At 42.9% G+C, this 19,912-nt stretch overlaps 1 protein-coding gene across 1 annotated transcript; it reads left to right on the forward strand.

The window, feature by feature from the left end:
• Window positions 1-12,089: 12,089 nt before the first annotated feature.
• Window positions 12,090-18,896, forward strand: LOC115044326 (E3 SUMO-protein ligase CBX4-like). Its single transcript, XM_029503315.1, has 5 exons — window positions 12,090-12,297; window positions 12,550-12,593; window positions 13,118-13,183; window positions 15,020-15,086; window positions 16,257-18,896. The coding sequence occupies exons 1-5, from the start codon at window positions 12,229-12,231 to the stop codon at window positions 17,748-17,750; spliced, it is 1,740 nt and encodes a 579-aa protein (XP_029359175.1). The 5' UTR covers window positions 12,090-12,228; the 3' UTR covers window positions 17,751-18,896.
• Window positions 18,897-19,912: the final 1,016 nt, after the last annotated feature.

Consider the following 19,912-nt stretch of genomic DNA (forward strand, 5'->3'; position numbering starts at 1 on the left):
AAGAGAATAATTTTTCTTAAAAAAAAAAAAAAAAAAAAACAGCAAAAACTGTATGACAAAAATCTCTCTCCATGCAATGGTTCTCATTGGGAGCCATTTTCATTCTCTTGCAGATTCCTTGTGTTGATTCGCTTTCTCTTCTCTCGGTCTCCTTTTCGGTCTCTTCACCAAATAGCACCCTCCAAAAAAAAGGATAATTAAAATTCAATCACAATAAGCAAATTTGCTCCCCCACAGAACATCAAGTGGTGTAAGGTACTTCAATCAATGGCCTTGTTCCCTCAACACAGGCCTGGAGCTTGTCATTTGCATGACATTGGATGAGTAGGCAGTCTCTTTGTCAATTTCTTTTTTCTGTCGCTCTCTCTCTCTCTCCCTCTTTCTAGCTCTCTCATACACAATCACAGCACAATTGCATGCATATTATGATCATACACTTAATAGCACTCCAGAGCAGACAAAAGACTGGGATATTCATATAGGCCCAGTGCCACACACGTGTTCTCACACACACGCACTCTCCCACACAAACACAAAAAACCTATGAAGTTTCCACATTACAACCGGCATCATGTGCCACGGCTCCTGTGCGCTGCTGATGGTGGGCGGATTTTGGTTTGTTTCTGAGTACTGAGTAATGTATTGTTTGCAAACCCCTCCCCCAAGCAGCAAGTGTCCAATCACAGCTTACTGGCTACAACCAGGCGCATGGCATTGTGACTAGCAGGTCTGTCGAGCTTTGCCTTATTCAGGGAACGTAGTCTAATGAAGCGGCATATGGAGCTTTGGTCAGAGCAACAGTGAGTATGCGAAGAGTTTAGTATCTGTTAAACGCTTCAAAACCCCAAATCATGAGATTAGAAGTGAATTAAACAGCGTTAGGCAATGACATTAGCGCGGCTTACTAACTAACTTTCTCATGACAGCAAAAAGTACGGTCAGCTGAAATACATGACAAAACAAAAGCTTCAGAAAACATCGTCTGAAATTTGACAACTCATGCACCACCAATATACACAAAACAAGCAAATACGTGAGTGTGCTGCAAACACCCTCAGTGGAAAAGTTTCAAGCTGGATTCATCTCTTTTTGTGTTCCCAGAAAAATGTCTCTCCTTCGTTTGTGTATTTGGACTCTCACAGCCACTGTACACCAGCAATCCAGTGTTACTGCCAATATCAAGGGATAGAATAGAATTATTTTATGATATTAAGTGCAGCTGACACTGGTTGTTTTACAGGTCATTGTGAAGTATCATTTAATATGAGTCACTCAATGCCTGTAGCACACTGCCGACGTGTCATCTAGCTAGAATAAACACCAGCTGCTGTATCTATTGGTTCTTTTTTGCGGGTGTGTTTGGACGTTTCTACATTGAGGATAATCCGGTGAGCTCTTTTATTCTTCATCAACCATTCTGCAGTCAGTCATGACACTGCAGAAAAAACACTTTTTGTGTGGAAAATCACACCAGTCTTGTCTTTCCAAGTCTCAAGAGGCATGAGTGGCAAGTCAACAAGTTGTTTACACACTTATTTTGTATTTCTTTGTTAGACCTGCAGCAGGTTTGAGGAATTTGAGATGGTACATTTCTACTCATGTAGCACCCATCAATTTCAGGAGAAGCTTGCAGTTTCTGCACATAGTATTGAGGCAAGATAAGACTTTCTGGGTCTTTAACTGCAGTCCAGACAATCAAAGAGGAAAGGTGAGCAATGCTGAGGCTGGAAAATACAGGATTCTGCATAGGGACTGGCGTGTGTCATGGTCATTCAATGTTATTTGATATTTTGGTGAATTTTATTCTGCACTTTGATCTGTTTACTGAGTCAATCTAAAATGTCTGAAGGAAGGAAATGTAACAGTACCTCAGCGTTTACAGTAACAGCGTTAGCAGCTCTGTTCCGGATGTTGGAAACTTTTCCCAAGACAATGTCTAAACTAGTTAGACATGTTATTTTGCGTTAAAATATTTGTAATTAACAAAGAAGCACACATTAAATCCTTCTGTTGCTTTACCAGTCTCTTCCAAAGCATAACAATGTTATAGCAAGAAACAAAAACTGCGGAAAAAATGAAAAAGAAAAAAAAAGTTTCCAACCTGCTGATAGATTTAATGGTAATTACTATAGATTGCAAAATCTTCTCGACAGTTGTGATTATTCTGCAGAATCAACAGTCACCAGTTTGCAGAGACGAAGGAACCAGGCTCCCAAAAATAACTGCGAACTTTCAATGACAAATCTGCCATCATTGTTGGCTGCATACATGCTCTTCCAGAGAGGAGAGCTTGGCAGGCCTAGCAACAGTAACCAAGGGAGGTGGGGGGTGGGGGGGGGCATAGTAAATATTACAAACACACGCGCGCGCGCACACACACACACACACACGCGCTCGTCTTCCTCCTCTGCCTGGCAGGTGAAGAGCAGAGAAAGGGTTCGTGCACGCGGCAGCTAAGTGGCTCGATGCGCTATCGACTGGCTCACCGTGGCAACCTGCACACGCACGCACGCTATTCTCCCTCATTCCTTTCCTTCCTCCCTCCGTCCCTCCTCCCTCGCTCCCATCCCCCGCTGCAGCAGCAGCTCCGGGGAGGCGGTGACGTGGGGGCTCCCCGCTCAGACGGAGGCAGATAAAGATCCTCTCTCTCCCCGCACTCGTTGACAATGACACCGGGAGAGTCATTTCGGAGCGATGAGGCAGAAAACGCGGAGCTGCGCTGCCATTCATCCTCCGGAGCACGACGCTCCGCCGGCGCCGCGCCACAGTCAACATTCGTCTCCGAGAGAAAAGCGCCGGCTCAATAAAATGTATGGCGAGGAGCTCACATTACAAAAACGGCCATTTTGAAAGCAGTAACTCATATTCATAAGAAACAATAGAGAAGTAGTATGAGCCGGCGCAATAAACCCAAGCAGTGTGTTCCTGCTTCACTTACACCGATTCAAGAGGATGATGTGCTTTTGTTTATACAATTATTTCACAAATATTTAATGTGGGCTGCAGCTGATTGATATAAGCGTCCTGCTCCACATGTCCACATGTCAAACATGTAAGGACAACAAGAGAGCACATATCCCAAATTTAAAAATAAATACATGACAAGTAAATGAGCTGTGCTCATAAATCAATTATATTGACGATAAAAGGAACTACATTCACAGCAGTATGGTGTCACTTTCTTTTCTTCCCCAAGTAGGACATATTGTAATTGCCTGAAGTGAATATTCATGTCCCAGCTACCAGCCCTACTCCACTTTCTCTCCCTCTACAAATAATCAAAAATACCATTTCATTTCCACCAATCAGCCCGAGGTCATGTGCTGAGCCTGAGATGGAAAACACAGCGCGTCGTTAAGCTGCCAGCTAATCAGCGTTGGCTAGTAATCCACCCTTTTCCATCATGTCTTCCAAACAGGCCCCTTCCCTCGCTCCTCCACTTTTGCTGCTGTTGCCGTCGCACTGCTGCTGTAGTCAGCCTGAGAGATGGATGGCACAGCGCTAATCACCCCCTGCAGTGCACTGTTGGCATGGCTGCAGGCCGCTCTTAACATTTACACCACATGATGACACACACACACACACAGAATAAACACAAGCCTATATGTGAGAGAATCCATTTTCACTCCTCTCCTACTCTGTTTCCTCATCCTCCATCTCGCTCCACCCAAGGCCCCTCACACACCACCACTTGTGTTGCTGTCACCTTGGATGGATTCTGTGGGATGCGGCTATGTCCGGAGGGTTGAGGGAGGCTGTCCGCCTCCTTCCTCTTCTCCTCCTCTTCCTCCACCTCCTCACACAGCACTTTCCTGCTGTTATCTTCATGCTAGAGTCTCATCAGTAGTTTTGGCTCCAAGCTGTCTTATAAGCAGCTCCAACGGGGGGGAAGGAGGCTGCTCCTATATCAGCATGCTCTCATGTGGCCTGCTTCAAGGTTCCTCTCAGGCAAGCTTTTAGTCAACACCACATTGGCACACACACAGGCAACAGACAGAGACTTAGGTGCAGATTGTACCATTTTAAAGGATTATTATTGTTTAGTGGTATTTTTTTCTTTTTATTCTTGATAGCAGAATGTAGACACTGTGATTCCAGTGCATAAAAATGTTTAAAATCTACAGACCCTAACAGGAAACATTCAGCTATCAGTCCATTAATATCATAGAACCGCTGTGACCTGCAGCTTTGACGCACGGGTGCAGCAGTCAGCAGGAGTCAGATAATGCAATGTCTCAAGCACCCATGAGCTGTATTTCTCAGTTTTGTAAAATAGGCTTTTTGAACAGAGATGAAAAAGTACAAATTTCTGCCGGTACAGGCTGAAGAAAGGAGGACTGGAGAGCTTTAAGGACATCAAACATCGAGACTGCAGGGAGCAATTACATCAGTGAAACCCTGCACAAAAGACTGAAAACACCTGAAATACACAACATCAGCCGTCTTTGAACATCAGATCAAAACCAATTGCAAGCGTTTTGCTCCAGGGCCCTTAACAGGAAGCTCTGGCCCTGATCCGTGCTCAGGCTTGGAGACCATGAGTAACTGATAAAAAGCATGGATAGGTTCAGAATGAAAGACACGAGCATTTATAGGGGAAGGGGAAGTCTAATGAAAAATGCTGCAAAGTTGCATTATGAGAATTTTCAGGTGCAGCATTTTTATCTCTGTGGGGGACAAAAGTGCCAGATACCTGAACAGTTTTTTTTAAGGTCCTGCAACTGTAACTGCTGAATACAAACTAAACATGTTCCTCTCTTTTTCATATTAAAACATTTATAGAAGATTAAATGATGCATCTACTTAACAGTAGAGTCACATTACTGAGTAAGTTGATAAGTAAGATGACAAGCTGTCACAGATTATTTAATGTGAGCTTCATTTCATCCAAGTATTCAACTTTTTTTTTTACATTTATAACACAAAACTTGCAGACACTATGAAGTGTATGAGGCACCCTCTTCAGCACCAGAGTCAGTTTTAGGTATCAATTCTCTGCTGCAAAATGTAACCCACAACAAAATTGGCATAGAAGGTAAGAATTGATTTCAGTAAATAACTTTTGTAAAGTTGGCTGTTAGCAAAAGTTAAGGCAATTTGGTTAAACAACAAAAAAGGTAACACGTTTCGTGTGCAAGGCTGTAATTTCAATTCCATAAAAAAGAAACCTGGGATAAATTCTACAAAGACATATTTTTTCCTAGCTTTATGCAGTTTCTACAATGCTTAGAAGAACTGTTTTATAAAAGTTTCAATTGAATTGTCTTATTTTACTAATTTGAGGCTGAGTTTGAGTTTAACGTTGTAGTTTGTGCTTTAGATTTCCAGGCCTGGGGCCTTATTGTGTGGAGTTTGCATGTTCTCCCCATGGTTGCATGGGTTTCCTTTGGGTACTCAGGTTTTGTCCCACGTCCAAAGACATGCCATGTATGGATGTTAAGGTTGATTGGTGACTCTAAATTGTCCGTGGGTCTGAGTGTGAGTGTGAGTGATTGTTGGTCTCCATGTGTCTGTGTGTTGGCCCTGTGATGGACCAGTGCAGGGTGACCCCACCCTCACCCAAAGTGAGCTAGGACTGGCTCAACATGAATGAATATGCATTGGATCACCACTTGGTATCAGCCAATACAGAAATTCACTCATTCAGAGCACCTCTATTGTTAAGAACTGCTTTGCAAAACACATACACACAAGGTTTTTTTCAGCAGGCTAAACCACAAACTTAAACCAACCATCTCAGTGCAGAAAAAAATAGACCGTGGCGTAACCTAAATCCACCAAATTGTAGTGATGCTCGAGACCTGAGGATATGGAGAAGAGTGCCTCCATCTAACGCCAGAGTGAGCATGTTCGTAATCCTCTTTTGCCTGGCATCCTTCTGTCACGATTGTTGTTTTCTGTCAATACCTGTGACTCCCCCTTTTCAGCAGCCAGCAACTGTTCACTGAACTCTTATTTTTCAGAGATATCCTGTTTTACCAGCCTCGTCTTGCTATTTTTGAAGGTCTCCTCTGTAGGGAAGCTTCCCCCAAGAGCTGTAGGTTTGGTTTCCTTCAAATCAAAGCTTTTCTTTTGGCTCGTTTTGCACAGGTCTCTTTGAGTTCATCCAACCTCTTGAGGTCTTTCTACTTGAAATTTAGTGCTCCTCCAGGTGGTCTAATTCTGCAGTCTGTCCTCCACCTTCTGCTGCTGATCAGCTTCTCTCCAGTTTTTCCCCAAAACAGTCTGCAACCTGTGGCCCTCAGGAGGATTCACTTTATCCCCCACTTGTTTCTCGTCATTTCAGATATTGTTGGTCCTAACTGTCTGAGAGTTTGGATGGGGAAATATATTTGTCTTCCTCCTTTGCCTCCTGTAAAGTCTTTCTGTACTCTGCGACAATTATTTTTTATTTTCTTCAGTTGCTCAGTGGCCACATTTCATTTTAATATTTTTATGACATGTATGCTGTCAACTTTTCAGAATCCTGAGTGAAAATAGACACATAAAAACTGTTTCAATTTAAGCTTGAGTCTGTTTCACTTGGCACATCCTCACATGCCTTAATTTTATTTTCATTCATTTTTTTCCAGGATTCTTGCCAGTGAAATAAATTCCCCTTCTATTCTGCCTGCCCGTGAGCATCTTGTGTATATGTGTGTGTGCACATTGCCCGTGAGCATCTTGTGTGTGTGTGTGTGTGTGTGTGTGTGTGCATTTGCCCGTCTGCTCTCTTGACCTTCTGACCTGACCATGTGTCCACTCCAAAGACAGACTCCTGACTGCTCCGCTGGGCTGTTGTCTCCATGTGTCCTCCAGCCTCCCCACCAACAGCACTGATGTCGCCTACAACCATCACTGCCAGATACGTAATTATGCTGCTTTCATTTGGCACTATTGGCACAAGCTGCACTAGAACTGAATCTTTTTTTCTTTTTTTTTTTTTGGCGGGATAAAAAATGTTGCAGCAATTTCCAGTGTTTGGTTCATCCTGTCGTTGTCTACTTGACTTTCTGTTTTCATTTTGCAGTGCCAAGAACCAAACTGCAAAAAGAAACTGGAGCTGATAGATGTCATGAACCAAACACTGAAATCAATATTCACATTTACGGTCTCATGTTATCCCACACAGCTGATTCCGAGTGCTTGGGGCAAAGGTGGGAAAGTCTCTATTCACTGACAATTGGCTGTGTATCATTGGAAATTTATGGAATTGAATATTTAGAATGTATGCACGATTGCTTGATTTAACCTACGTCACTACTACGTCAAGGTCCATTATGCAGACCTCTCTGCTGTGAGTCACCAATCACAGCACTCACGGCTCAGATAGTCGTGACTGCTACCTGCCTCAGATGTACATGCACACACAAACATTTCATCAATCGCATGACTGCATGAGAGTCTGAGTCACTGTAATGCCAGAGCTTGTTACTGAATGCTCAGGCGTCAAGACCAGCTTGTGACGTGTACTCTGGCATTGTTGACATAAGCAGATGCGTTCTCTAGGGTGCTTGAGCAAAACCTCCTATAAGATTCATGTTAACTGTGAGTCATATGCACCCATTAAATTCCACGTCACTACAGTCCAGATTAAAAATAACTTAGATATCAAGGGCTGCGTCTTGAATGTCTAATTGCATACTGGTGACATATGAGAACAGACTGCTTTGTGAATCTCTTAGAACAGCTTGAATTATATCCAGAAGATGAGATAATGAGTATGACTTCATTAATCCCACAGAAATTAGTGTTTCATTGGCAGGTTAAAAACCTTTTGTCATTTTCCAACATGCAGTGGGAATTACTTATTTTATGGTGCATACAGAGACAAATCTCTAAAATTGAACATTTACAGAAAAAAAAACATAGAATTAAGTTTGGCCCATCAATCATTTTACATATGTGGATGTCACATGAAATGGTTAAAGTCTCCTTGTTAAAATCTTAAATTTGATCCACATGTGCTGTTTAGCAGTTTAAAGTGTCTCGTTTTACAGCTTTGAGGACAGAGAACAGTCTTTTTATCTTCTACCAAAATCAATAAAGCACGTCATGAGCAGAGGCTGAGCTGATGTTAAAAGCGCTTTAAAACACAGACTGCAGTGACACTTGTGTGAGCTCCATAAGCAGTTGTTGTGAGTCTCCACTGAGAGGAAGAAAGAAGTGAAATAAGAGCAATGACAGTTTGGATTGTTTGATGAACCACAACTGTAACCTTTGCTCTGATTACACAACTGTTGCTCAAATGGTCTGAAGCAGCCTTGTTCCCAGCCGAAACCTTGTGCATTTTTAGTTTATTCAACAGGTTTTGCGTCAAATTTGCCCAAGACAGTAGACCAAAATGGAATGGAAATTCAGCTGACTTTATTTGCTTTATAGAACTGAATCGATTATCTGAGGTCAGCTGTTAGACTGTAAAAACAATCTTCGCTTCTGAGCTGCTAACATCAGAGCAGCAATACAGCAAGGATGTCAGCAGAAACTGGACTGTGGTTTGTAGCCTTTGTTTGCTGTGGAAAAAAAGAGGACTGTTTAAATTATAAATGAACTTTAAAACTGATATTTTTTTCTCATTTGGGATTGTTAAATGTCAGTTCAGTGAATTTGGGTCTTAATGAATCATAAAGGTCAGAAGATTCATTTATGGTAAGTTTCCAGCTCTGAGGGATTTCCTTTAACAGTTCAGGTGATTCATAACTGCACATCTACTGTGAATGTCTGCATTCCACTGTGAGCACATGTATATTAATCACATCCCTTCCACTGGACTTTGCTTCATACCTTGTCTCCCCTTCATCCTGCTGCTCTCCCTCCACTGTCACTTGATCTGCAGTTCCATGCTGTGACGCAGGCAGAGCGTCACTTATTCCTATGTGGAAATGTCATTTTAATCACCCACGGAGAGAGCAGTGGCATCATGGGCTTATAAACACAAACTGTCATCAATAGCTGCTGCTCCCCTTCCGCATTTGCACTGCAAAAATTCCCTATTAATTAAAGCCTTTCTTATTTTCACTTCACCTGTTTATTTCTAATACACAGCAACATATCTATGTATTTTTGGTTTGATGTAGTAAATTATCTTATTGTGAGGAAGAAATATTGAAATTAATTTAAGACGAGTGAATTTAGATTGGTTTGACAACAGGTTTTTTTTTTTTTTATCATCTCCTTCCCTCGATGTGTCACTGTTAAAAATAATGTTTTCCTTTCACACTTGTACTAACTAACTTATCTGAAGTACATGAGCTATGTTAGTCCTTCTGTCATCCTGGGAGAAGTGAGATAATGAGATGATAGCTTATTGACTTATCTTATCTTATCTAATCCTGTGTAGACTAAAGTTGATATATTTAAGTCTGAACAAATGATTGCAAACTATTAAAGAGCATCTATAGATGAAAAACATCAATGATATATGTAAGAGTTATAGACCCCTTCAAAGGAAAAGAAATAAGTAGAACTAATGGCAGAAATTTGCAATGAGGGAACATTCCCTCCTTTAAAAATAATCTTTCACATAAAATACCAAGTTACTTGTGGATTATTTGTGTTACATGTTGCATTAATTGAAGGGGAGTCCTGTTCAGTTTCACCAGTCAACTGGCAGCTGTTCATTGTGCCATGTAAAACATAATTTCACGTTTCTATATTTAAGAATAAAACAGGGGAGTCAGAAAAACAATGTTAGAAATATCTATACACATATTTATTCATTTATTTATTTCAGAGAAACCGCAACATCACCGCACATTGGAATTTCTATTTTTACGTTCAGATGCGGGGTTAAATCAGCTGCGTTCAGTAGACACCAGATCTGTTTGTCCGCTTGTGTGTGTTTTGTATTTGTTGGCTTGTTCATTTTACACCACTCTGCACCTTTCGCCGGATAAACTGCGCGTCAAACAGCTGGACACAAACGACCTCAGCGTCAGGGTCTCCTCTCGGGTTTCATTTGTCTCCATAAAATGATCGCGTGTGACGCGTTCAGGGGACCGTCCGCGGGACGTGGGGCGTGTGCGTTCAGGTGAACTTTCTGTGCGCACGCGATCGCAAATAACGCGCGCACGTGCGGCATCACATTCCGTCCGCCTCGGTAGCACGTGCCCAGTTCCCAATGGTGCGGGCACGGGCGCAGTTGGTATCAGCCTTTGGCTTACTGGCCATAGTTGTGTTGCTGAAATATAACACACCGTGAAATCAGCCTAAACGTGATGAGCACTTAAAACTATCGTGTTGTGTTTGTTGGAGGAGCGGACAGGTGACATTTAGTCGGTCTCGTGCTCTCTTCCCCTCAGGAGCACGTTCAGCCAGCCTCTAATTGACTGAGTGGCTTTTTTTTTTTTTTTTGTTTGATTGTTCTGTTTTTTGTTGTTTAGTTGTTGTTTTGCTTTGTTTTGGGGTTTTTGGGGGGGTCATAGTTAATTTAAAAATGAAGCCGCGGAATTAGAGGTAAATACACACCCCAGTGTGTGTGTGTGTGTGTGTGTGTGTGGGCGGGCAGCGGTGCCGCAGGTGATTTGCGGGTGTTCGGACTTGACAGTGTGCGGGAAACAAATGAAGGAGCTCTAACGAGCCGCAGTCGCTCATTAGATTCCGGTGATATTTCGCCGCAGATTTGCTCCCATTGCCTTATAAGGACAGACCGTCGTGCCTTTCTGCTATAGGCCGAGCACTTTAACCCCTTCGCTGCTGAATTTAAATTGGTGCAACCTCCTGATACAATGCGACGTTTTTATTTTTCAAATGAATACATTGAAATTTATCTAAATGTTAGCCAATAAATTATAAATGGCAGGTTACAGGGCCAGATACGGGAGCCGGTTGCAGTTAACATCTGCTGCCATATTTCAGCGGTTAATCCGTTTTCACTGCGTGCCCCGGTGCTGCCATTACCGGGTGGACCGCCGGTTCTGTCCCCCCGGGCCTGAGCGGCACCACGGCGGCTCTGTTCGGCCTGCCGAGCGATAACGGTGGGGGCTGGTGTGTGTCCCGTCGGGGGCTCTGAGCTCAGAAATAATCCCGCCGGATTTAAACCCGGCGGGGTTGAGGATGCTGACCTACATCGGATATCACACGAACAGGGTTGCCTTTTCACACCGTGAAACACGCTGCCGTCTCAGTGCGTGACCTTGACTCAGACGAGATGGAAACTGATTCATTGGAAATACTCATAAAAGCGGCCGCAGTCTTAACTTCACAGATGCCGCGTTATCGCGGTATCAACCAAAACTTCAAGAGCAACGGCTGCCAATTTGGCTTTTCCCATTTCTCCGGGAACCCCGTGCGGAGGAGGCCCCGTCACGGTGGCGGTGATAAATCACTGTCAGACACACGGTGTGGCCTCGGCGGCGCTTGGGCCTGGTGGGGGGCTGGTGATCGCAGGTTAACCCAAATGAGCCCCGGTTCATACTAGAGGATAGAGACGCTCGTGGAACAATGCACATAACAAACCCAGTATGTGTTGTGTTGTTGTCACTGACAACACTAAATGAACATCCAGGCCTCTGTCTGCGTGTGTCTGCAGCAGCACGATCGGACGGCTCTCTCCCTCACAGCACCCTCTTCCAGTTAGGTACCGCTTCACATCCAGAACCAGAGGAGAGGGATGGTGCCTTCAGGGCCAGATCTCAGCTCGGATTTTTGCCTATCCCAATTTCAGTTTGGCGCGAATCGAAACGTTTGCGAATTGACAAGTGCAAAATGACATTTTACAAGATCGTCGTCTGTGTGCGCGTGCCATGTGCTGGTTCCCCTCCGGCAGCGTGCTTCACATCACGGAGCCCCTTTTCGCAGGAGGAAATGAGCCTGTAATAGTTTTACTGATTCATACATAAATCACAGTTGCCATGTTTTCCGTAGTTTTTTTTTAAATGCAGCATTTTAACGCAAACGTGGTAGAAACTTTCTCTACTTCGTCATGATCTGTTACAGCCTATATGCCTGTCGGGACCAGTAAGTTTATTTTTTTACGACAACACCTGAAACTATCACGGGAACAGCCCCCCTCCACTATGACCTCCCCCTTGTCTGACGTCACGCCAACGGCTATTTGCATGAAGTGTTTTGTTGCTGCAGCTTCAACTCGCCTGCAGAGCGAGAGAGTCCGAGGGCGAAGCGAGGGAAGAGCGCGGCAGCACTATCTCACATCGGCGGGGGGAGCACGGCCTGGACGCCCCGAGGAAGGTGTCACGTACCAAATCCCGAGGAGGAAAAAAATAAAAAAAAAATCTGTTGTGTTGGAAAATGGAACTACCCGCCGCGGGAGAGCACGTCTTTGCGGTGGAGAGCATCGAGAAGAAGCGCAGCAGAAAGGTTTGTCACCACAGCGGTGAAGGACATTTTTTTTTTTTTTAACACACATGCACACGGGGACCAGGCTGATTTCTCATTTGTTCTCACCTTACTTCAGGTGGAAGACACGTAAAGTGTTTTGTTTCGTTTTTTTTTTTTTTTGTTTTTTTTTTTTTTTCATGTGTTCATTTCTGAGATGACGGTGCAATGCAGAGTGCATTTCGCTGCGTAAAGTAACGTTAAGCTGATTATCCCTCTCCTCTCCATTCACAGGGGAGGGTTGAGTATCTGGTCAAGTGGCGAGGATGGTCTCCAAAGTAAGTACTTCCGTACAACAATACGAGGATACAACATTTAAAATTGATGTTGATGTGTGCATCCGTACGAGCGTGGACGCGCATATGGGCGGTTGCGCGTTCTTGCTTTAGGCGCTCGATGCGTTGGTCCTTATGATGGATGTGGTTTTACCAAGTATGCAATCCCCAGTGTTCCAATTAAAGGAGGACATGTCTCTAATTGAACCGATGTTTAGGAAATGCTCATATATCTACAGTTGAGTGGAGGCAGAGCCATTGTGTCCCCTCCCCCTCTATAGCCGTGCGTAAAAGTTACTCGTGATTTATTACACGTGCATCCACAGGGAGTGCAAGTGTGTCGGTTTGTTGTTTACACATGCACACGATCTGTAATATAGACTGTAAGGAAGTGAACGTGTTAAAGTCGGGGTTTGTGCAGGTTAAGCACCTTTTTGCTCTGAAACACATCCGCTATCTTGGGTTATTGCTCATTAATGTCACCCCAAACTGGTGTCCTCACCCATCACACTGTCCTCTCTGAACAGATATAACACGTGGGAACCAGAGGAAAACATCTTGGATCCAAGACTGCTAGATGCTTTCCAAGACAGGTGAGTGCAGAATTACATCAACCAGAATCCACAGAATAATCTCAAAACTGGTTTTAAAGTCACAATTTCCACAGTTCCAGTTTCATCACTCAATGTGTTACTTCCCTCATCTACATGTCCCAGGTAGGAACTATGTTGTTCTTAGTCAGGATTCAACTATGCCACTTATGTTGATTATCCCATAATGATAAACTGGTCAAAAAACGTGTCACTCAGAAATGTAGTGCCTGGGAGTGGTGGGTGGATTAGGATTAACACTGGTGACATCAGGGCATGAACTCAGGTTGAACTCAGGCCAGCCATAGTGTAGGAAACTGACACTTTGGGTATCTACTTTTTGTCACCTGATAGTTATTTGAGTGTCAGCATCAGGTTATATTTGCTTAAGAGCTGCCTTTGTCATCTTCCACAGGAAATAATGACGAATTATAAGAGCCAGCTTTAGGCATTATCGATCTAACAGTTCTTTGTAGCTACAAAATTCTTTGCACTTGTTTAAGTAGATGCACATATAAAGACCAGAAAAAAAAAATTTTAAGAATGAAAACAACTTCTCTTGTTTAAAAAAAATCAACACTCCACAAAGCAAGTGCTCCTGCTGGACACAAGGCGCCTCCTATTTCACTGAACAGTCCATTACACCACAAAAAACAGTATTTGTGTTGGAGGTTATAAGTTTCCACATCACATTTATGTAAGTTGCATACTTGTCCATGTTTGGCTTCTAAATCACCTGTGATATCATCAGCTCTTTTTTTTTTTTTTTCACTTTTTTCACTGATGAAACAGTTGTCTCCGCACATGTATTGTGCACAGTCAAACATTCAAGTGAAGGAGCAATAGGCAGAACAATATCAATTTATGTTTTGTTCTGAACATTTTTAATCTGCTCACAATGCAGTGGAAACGTATGAGAAATTAAAGAAACCAGGGAACTTAATAGTAGCTTTGCAATCATTATAAATAAGAGGCACATACACCAGCAGAAACTTTAAACTAGAGAACCTCTTGGTCTTTAATAGTAAAGGGCCCCGTGTCCATACTTTGTGATTATCATGGGGAAATGAGTTGGTTGGCTAATTGCGAAAGGGTGACTGACCAGACAGCTTCATTTGTAGGCCAGTGTAATTGAATTTCTTTTAAGGGACTGGCACGTTATATGGTCACTGGGTTTTCTCTGAGCCTCCCTCAGCTTTTGCTTACAGCTGCCTTGCATGCACAGGTCACACGTTAAAGCAAAACATCGACATCACTCTGCATCTGTTTTTGTAATAACCTCTCTCTTGAAAGCACAGAGATTTTATTGAAACTAATTGCGTGTCTCTCCGGGGAGCCAAATCGTCTGAATGCCTGGCTATGAAAATACACTGAGTCGTCATTGTAATTAGATGTGAGGGAGGAGGGTGGGGGAGGGGACTGACATCACTCCTGTCTGCGGTATTGAGTTACTGCCTTGGAGAGACTTGCATAGAGACTGAGGAAAGCAAAGGAAAGTCAGACAGCAGAGAGGTCTTTATCTAATGCTGTGGATAGACATATTGAATATTATTTAGGGAGAAAGAAATCTCATTCATAGCCACTGTATTAAATATGGTATTAAACATTTGATGCCATGTAAAGAAAGGTTAAGGTACTTGTGTAAAGTTAAATGCATAATAATAAAATGGCATGAATGTCACTTTGCATTTCGAGAAGTGTAACTCCAACCTGTAACATTGGCTCAGCTTTTCCTAACTGAGCTTGAGGAGGACACCTGTGACACTGTGTTGCCATGCAACGCCGACTCAACTCCGCAAGATGGTTTCACTGATTGGCTGCTGTTGTCTTCTCTTACAGAGAACGTCAAGAGCAGCTGATGGGTTATCGCAAAAGGGGACCCAAACCCAAGCACCTTCTGGTTCAGGTAAGAAAATAATGATAGTTAATACTTTTTTTCATTATTCTTATCTTAATTCCCTCTGAAATTTAAGGAAGTAACGTGGAAAATAAAGTGTCAAATTCAGAAGGGTACTCAAAATGGACTTCCTTAAAGTTGAGGGACAGAAAAGTGACTGAAGAAGTAATTGTTCAAACAGAAGCAGCAAAGGACCAAGACAATGTCCGTACTCTTAAAATGCATGGCCCTATAATTATCTTCTTTTGTTAGACCTTCCCTAAACACACACATCCAAACCTAGCACCTCCAGTTTCGAAAGCTTTCTGTTTCGAATTAAGCTAGAGAAGAGATCATTAGACTATTTTCTCACACTATAAACAGATCCTTCTTAATCCACATAAGACATTATGTTACTGTTTCATAGGCACACACACACACACACACACGCACACACCACATGGTAACTTAATTTCATGTTGAAAATCCCCTTTTATTTGGGTGTTGGAAGTGCACACATGTTGATAATTAAATATTTATTACAAACAATAAATTTTATTATCTGCATAAAATTTTAAAGGGACCAGTTCCCCAACCTTACATTTGCAGCTAAATGAGTGAATCGTACATTTACCCCATCACTCATGGGTCCAAAAGGTCGAGGGAATCCCTCAAAGGAGTGTTTTTGTTCCTCTCAGGAGGGTGTTGGTGCTAACACATGGGACAAAGTCAATGACGGGACACAAAGCAGCCAGTGACATTCCTCCAAGCTGAGGTCACAGCCACAGGAGACACTTGGAAATATCACTCTGATGCTCAGGCCTGTGGCTGAAAGAGCTGCCCAGGAACTGTAGGAGGGCTGTGTGAACATGGACCAAGGCCCCTGAAATAAACTGTGCTTGTTTGGGCCTCAAAAGGGCCCCTTTGCACATTCCAAGCACAGTTCACAGCTCAGCTCATGGGCCCCAGTGAGCCATGGCTTTTTGTTGTAGCTTGACATCAACACATGTATAGATACTGTAGACAGTTGCACCATTAATCAAATACCCAGCCCAGTCCTTTATTTTAAATGCCTGTGTAAACAGCAGATGTCCCATAATGACTCATGTAATATCCATCAAACTATAGTTTTTTGTTGTTGTTTTTTTTTGTGGGGGGGTGGGGGCGGTTTTCTGCGATAATGACTGTCTTGTTTCACAGGTCCCTTCATTTGCTCGAAGATCCAGTATTTTAGCAGACCTTCATGAGGCATCTCTGGATGAGGACAACTGTCATAAGTCCAGCCCTATCCAGATGCTCCGTCCCCAGGGCCAGCAGTACCAGCTGAACAGCAAGAAGCACCACCAGTACCAGCCACTGTGCAGGGAGCGTGAGGCCGAGCAGCAGACCAACGGAAAGAAGTTCTACTATCAGCTCAACAGCAAGAAGCACCACCACTATCAGCCAGACCTCAAGGTGCATGAGCCCATATTTGCAAAACCCAGAGACATCAGGGTGCCAGAGGTGCCCAACAAAGGACACAATGTTCCTCCCATGTTGCAGCAAAAGTGGGTTCGAGACAAAGACTCGGGCAGCCTGACCAAAGTGAAGGATATCACTATGGAGCTGAAGAAACTTCCAGCTGACCTCAATGGGCACAAAGAGCCTGAGAAGGTAAAACCTACAGAGGATGCTCTTCCACAGTCTAATGGTGTCAGCAGCAGCAAGCTGAAGATAGTAAAGAACAAAAACAAGAACGGAAGGATTGTTATTGTTATGAGCAAGTACATGGAAAATGGAATGCAAGCAGCCAAAATTAAAAATGGGGATGAAAAGCCACCCAAAGGAGCTGATAACAGCACAGAGGACGAACTGGAAAAAATGAAACTTGTCAAGAAACTCGGCCTCATGAATGGATTTACAAAAATCCCCAAAGGCAAACCAACTGTTCCAAGTTCTGGTTTTAACATAGATTGCCCCAAAGACAGGGAACAATCCCCCAAAGTGGAGCCAACTGTGACGGAACAGGATAAACATGTTGAGGTCAGGGGTCAGGGGCAGCTTCCAGCAGATCAGCCTTTAAAATTGACAACCAAGTCTAATCTGCTCTCACTGCCTTTGGATAGGGGAGTTCCCTCCGCCCTGGACAAAAGAGGAGCCCAAGGTGGATTTCAAGGACTAAAGCGACACCTCTCTGACACAGACTGTGACGAGCACAGGAGTAAGAGGTTTTTAAGCCCCGGGAGTATCAGTGTTCCTAACACGGTGTCTTCACCTAGCCAAAGCATCAGCATAGACCAAAATGGCCACCAGACTCCCAGTGGATTACAGGTGTGTGGCTATGCAGAACAAGAGGAACCCATTGACTTGAGTATTGTCAAAACCAGGCCTAAAGCTGCAGCTCCAACAGCGAACCAGCCTGAAGCACATCCACAAGCTGAAAGTCTAACACAGAAACATAGTGAATCCTCCACAAAGGCAGAAACACACACACAAGCAGAAACACAATTGGACACACAAAAAGAAGCACAGCCCCAGACTGAAAGCCTGAAATCTGCAGAGGGGGTGAAAGTTGACTCAGTGTCTGTTTCTAACAATGAAAAGATAAAAGAGGATGCATTTCCCTCTTTCCAGCCTTTCCTGGGGAATATAGTGATCACAGACATTACGACGAACTGCCTCACTGTGACGTTTAAGGAATACGTAACTGTGTAATAGAGCTGGATGTCAACCCCGTAACTGTACAAATGTAAATTGGATATATTTGATTTTCAGATGCTTGAATGTAAAAATGAAGCTTTGATGTTTTTATTCTGTAGAGTTCAAACAAAAAAAATAATCTTTTATTGCGTTATTTGCATATCATTTCTTATGAGCGCTATCTGTTGTTATTTCTGGAGATTTTATCACATGCAGTATGTAATTTCAGTGATTTCAAACTAAGTTGAAAAAGCAAAATTAATAGTTGTTGGAACTTCAATTGAAGATGCACTTAACTCTTGTAAATACTCTTCACTTTTCTATGGATATAATTATACACTCAACTGTCTACATTTAAAAAAAAAACTAAAAAATTTTGGCTATATGGAGGATTTTGTAAGGAAGAAAAATTATATTGCGTCATGGTAAATTACACTGTGTGTGTGTGTGTGTGTGTGAGAGAGAACAGACTGACAGGTGTAAACAAGGATGCATGCTGCTTGGACACATTAAGCCATTAGACATGCTTAAGCAAGTGGCTAAAGAAAAACGAATTGCCTTCCTGTCAATATATGTGATTTCCGTTTAAAGGGAAAAGGTGTTTTTAAAGATTGTTAATGGTTAATGTTTGATATATGCTCCTATTATTCAAAGTTAAGAGTGTTTTTGACTCATGCATCTCAAGATCTAATACTGAGCACAAGTCACATCCATTAAGACAGCAGACATTTATTTTATTTATTTTAATGTTTTGTAGCAGTGCAGTGACTAAGTAGGCTTTTTTCTTCATCATACTGAATTACATCAGTCACTGATCTGTCAACACTGCCAGGTGACCTGTGTAATCCAACAGATGAGCACCAACAACACAGTGCTCCATGAGTCAGCATTTTCCTGTTTTCTGGCACCCCAAGCTGTGTAAGACTCACTTGTGTTAGGAGAGTTAAGAAAAAATATTATTTTTTTGTGTCATATTTTGTGGAACTTTTGCAACAAATGAGTAATTAAAAGTCTGTAAAAGCACACTTCTTTGTCATAATCTGACCTGTTCCCTGATGTCAGGCATTTTTCTGCAGCCCAGTGACACCTGACCTGCTCTGGGAGAACATTGATGAGATGCACTTTTCATGTTTTATCTGAAGGCTAAAAAAGTGAAGGCTTCCTATGATGTGTTTTGCAATAATAAAATTGTTTGCAAATGATATTTGGAATATGTTTCTTTTTTAACATATAATCCTAGTAGCCAAGTCCTGCGACACATGACACCATGCTTCCCTGCAGGGAGTTGTAGATTTTAGCATGAAAAGGCGGCAGCTTTAACGCTGTTACGTGGATAACCTGAGCTCAGAAGATGCTAAATCTGTGCACAGTTCTATATGTGGCTGTCTATATATATTTGTGAGACTGAGGATTAGTGCAGAGCCTGTGTGCACACACACCCTGCAGCTCTGTCACCTGCTTTACTGTTAATGCATTGGAAGTGTTTTCATTCATCTAAACAATGACCAAGTTACATTGAAGGCGACAGTAATGATGTAACTGTAGCTTTGGAGGTCTTTGTTATAGAAATTACCTGTTTCACAAAACCAGTCTCAGCTCAGCAGCCTGACTGTGTCTTCATTCTGGAAACAGAATGAAGACACAGTCAGGCCGCTCTCCTGTCTCACAGTCTGAGGTACTCTGTGATGTTTGTGTCAGTGTGTTGACAGAGACACAGGTCGAGTCGAGAAGACCAGAGGACACCGGTCCCTCCCTTCGTCCAAAAGAGAAGGCCAGTCACAAAGACTGACTGTTGTCTGCCCCTGATGGCCGGGATGGGGGCAAATGGTTTATAAACTGGTCTGCACAGCTGCAGTGACAGAGCTTTACCTCTGCTGCAGCCTGCCAACAACCAGACAACAACCCGACAACAACCTGTCAGCAACCACACAACAAGCCAACTACCAGGCAACAACCAGATAACCATATAACAACCTGCCTTTCTAGAGCAATGACATAGAAAATGGCTGTCCACGCTTTCCCTCTCTATCTCGCTCCCTCTCCCTCGTTCTTCCTGCCTCGCAGCTGCAGCAGACAAATTAACGCAACATTACATTTCTGCGACGGGGGGAATTCCTGTCAGGATTGAAGAAAACATTATTTCCTCCAAGAATCACATGTCATATTTCCTCATATCT

This window comes from Echeneis naucrates, chromosome 1 (genome assembly GCF_900963305.1).
Source record: "Echeneis naucrates chromosome 1, fEcheNa1.1, whole genome shotgun sequence".
NCBI classification, from domain to species: domain Eukaryota; kingdom Metazoa; phylum Chordata; class Actinopteri; order Carangiformes; family Echeneidae; genus Echeneis; species Echeneis naucrates.

Bases quoted from the DNA above. Each gene is read 5' to 3' on its own strand.
- LOC115044326 (XM_029503315.1), top strand. From the start codon at position 12,229: ATGGAACTACCCGCCGCGGGAGAGCACGTCTTTGCGGTGGAGAGCATC. The intron at 13,184-15,019 runs GTGAGTGCAGAA...CTTCTCTTACAG, and splicing joins CTAGATGCTTTCCAAGACAG to AGAACGTCAAGAGCAGCTGA. The intron at 15,087-16,256 runs GTAAGAAAATAA...CTTGTTTCACAG, and splicing joins CCAAGCACCTTCTGGTTCAG to GTCCCTTCATTTGCTCGAAG.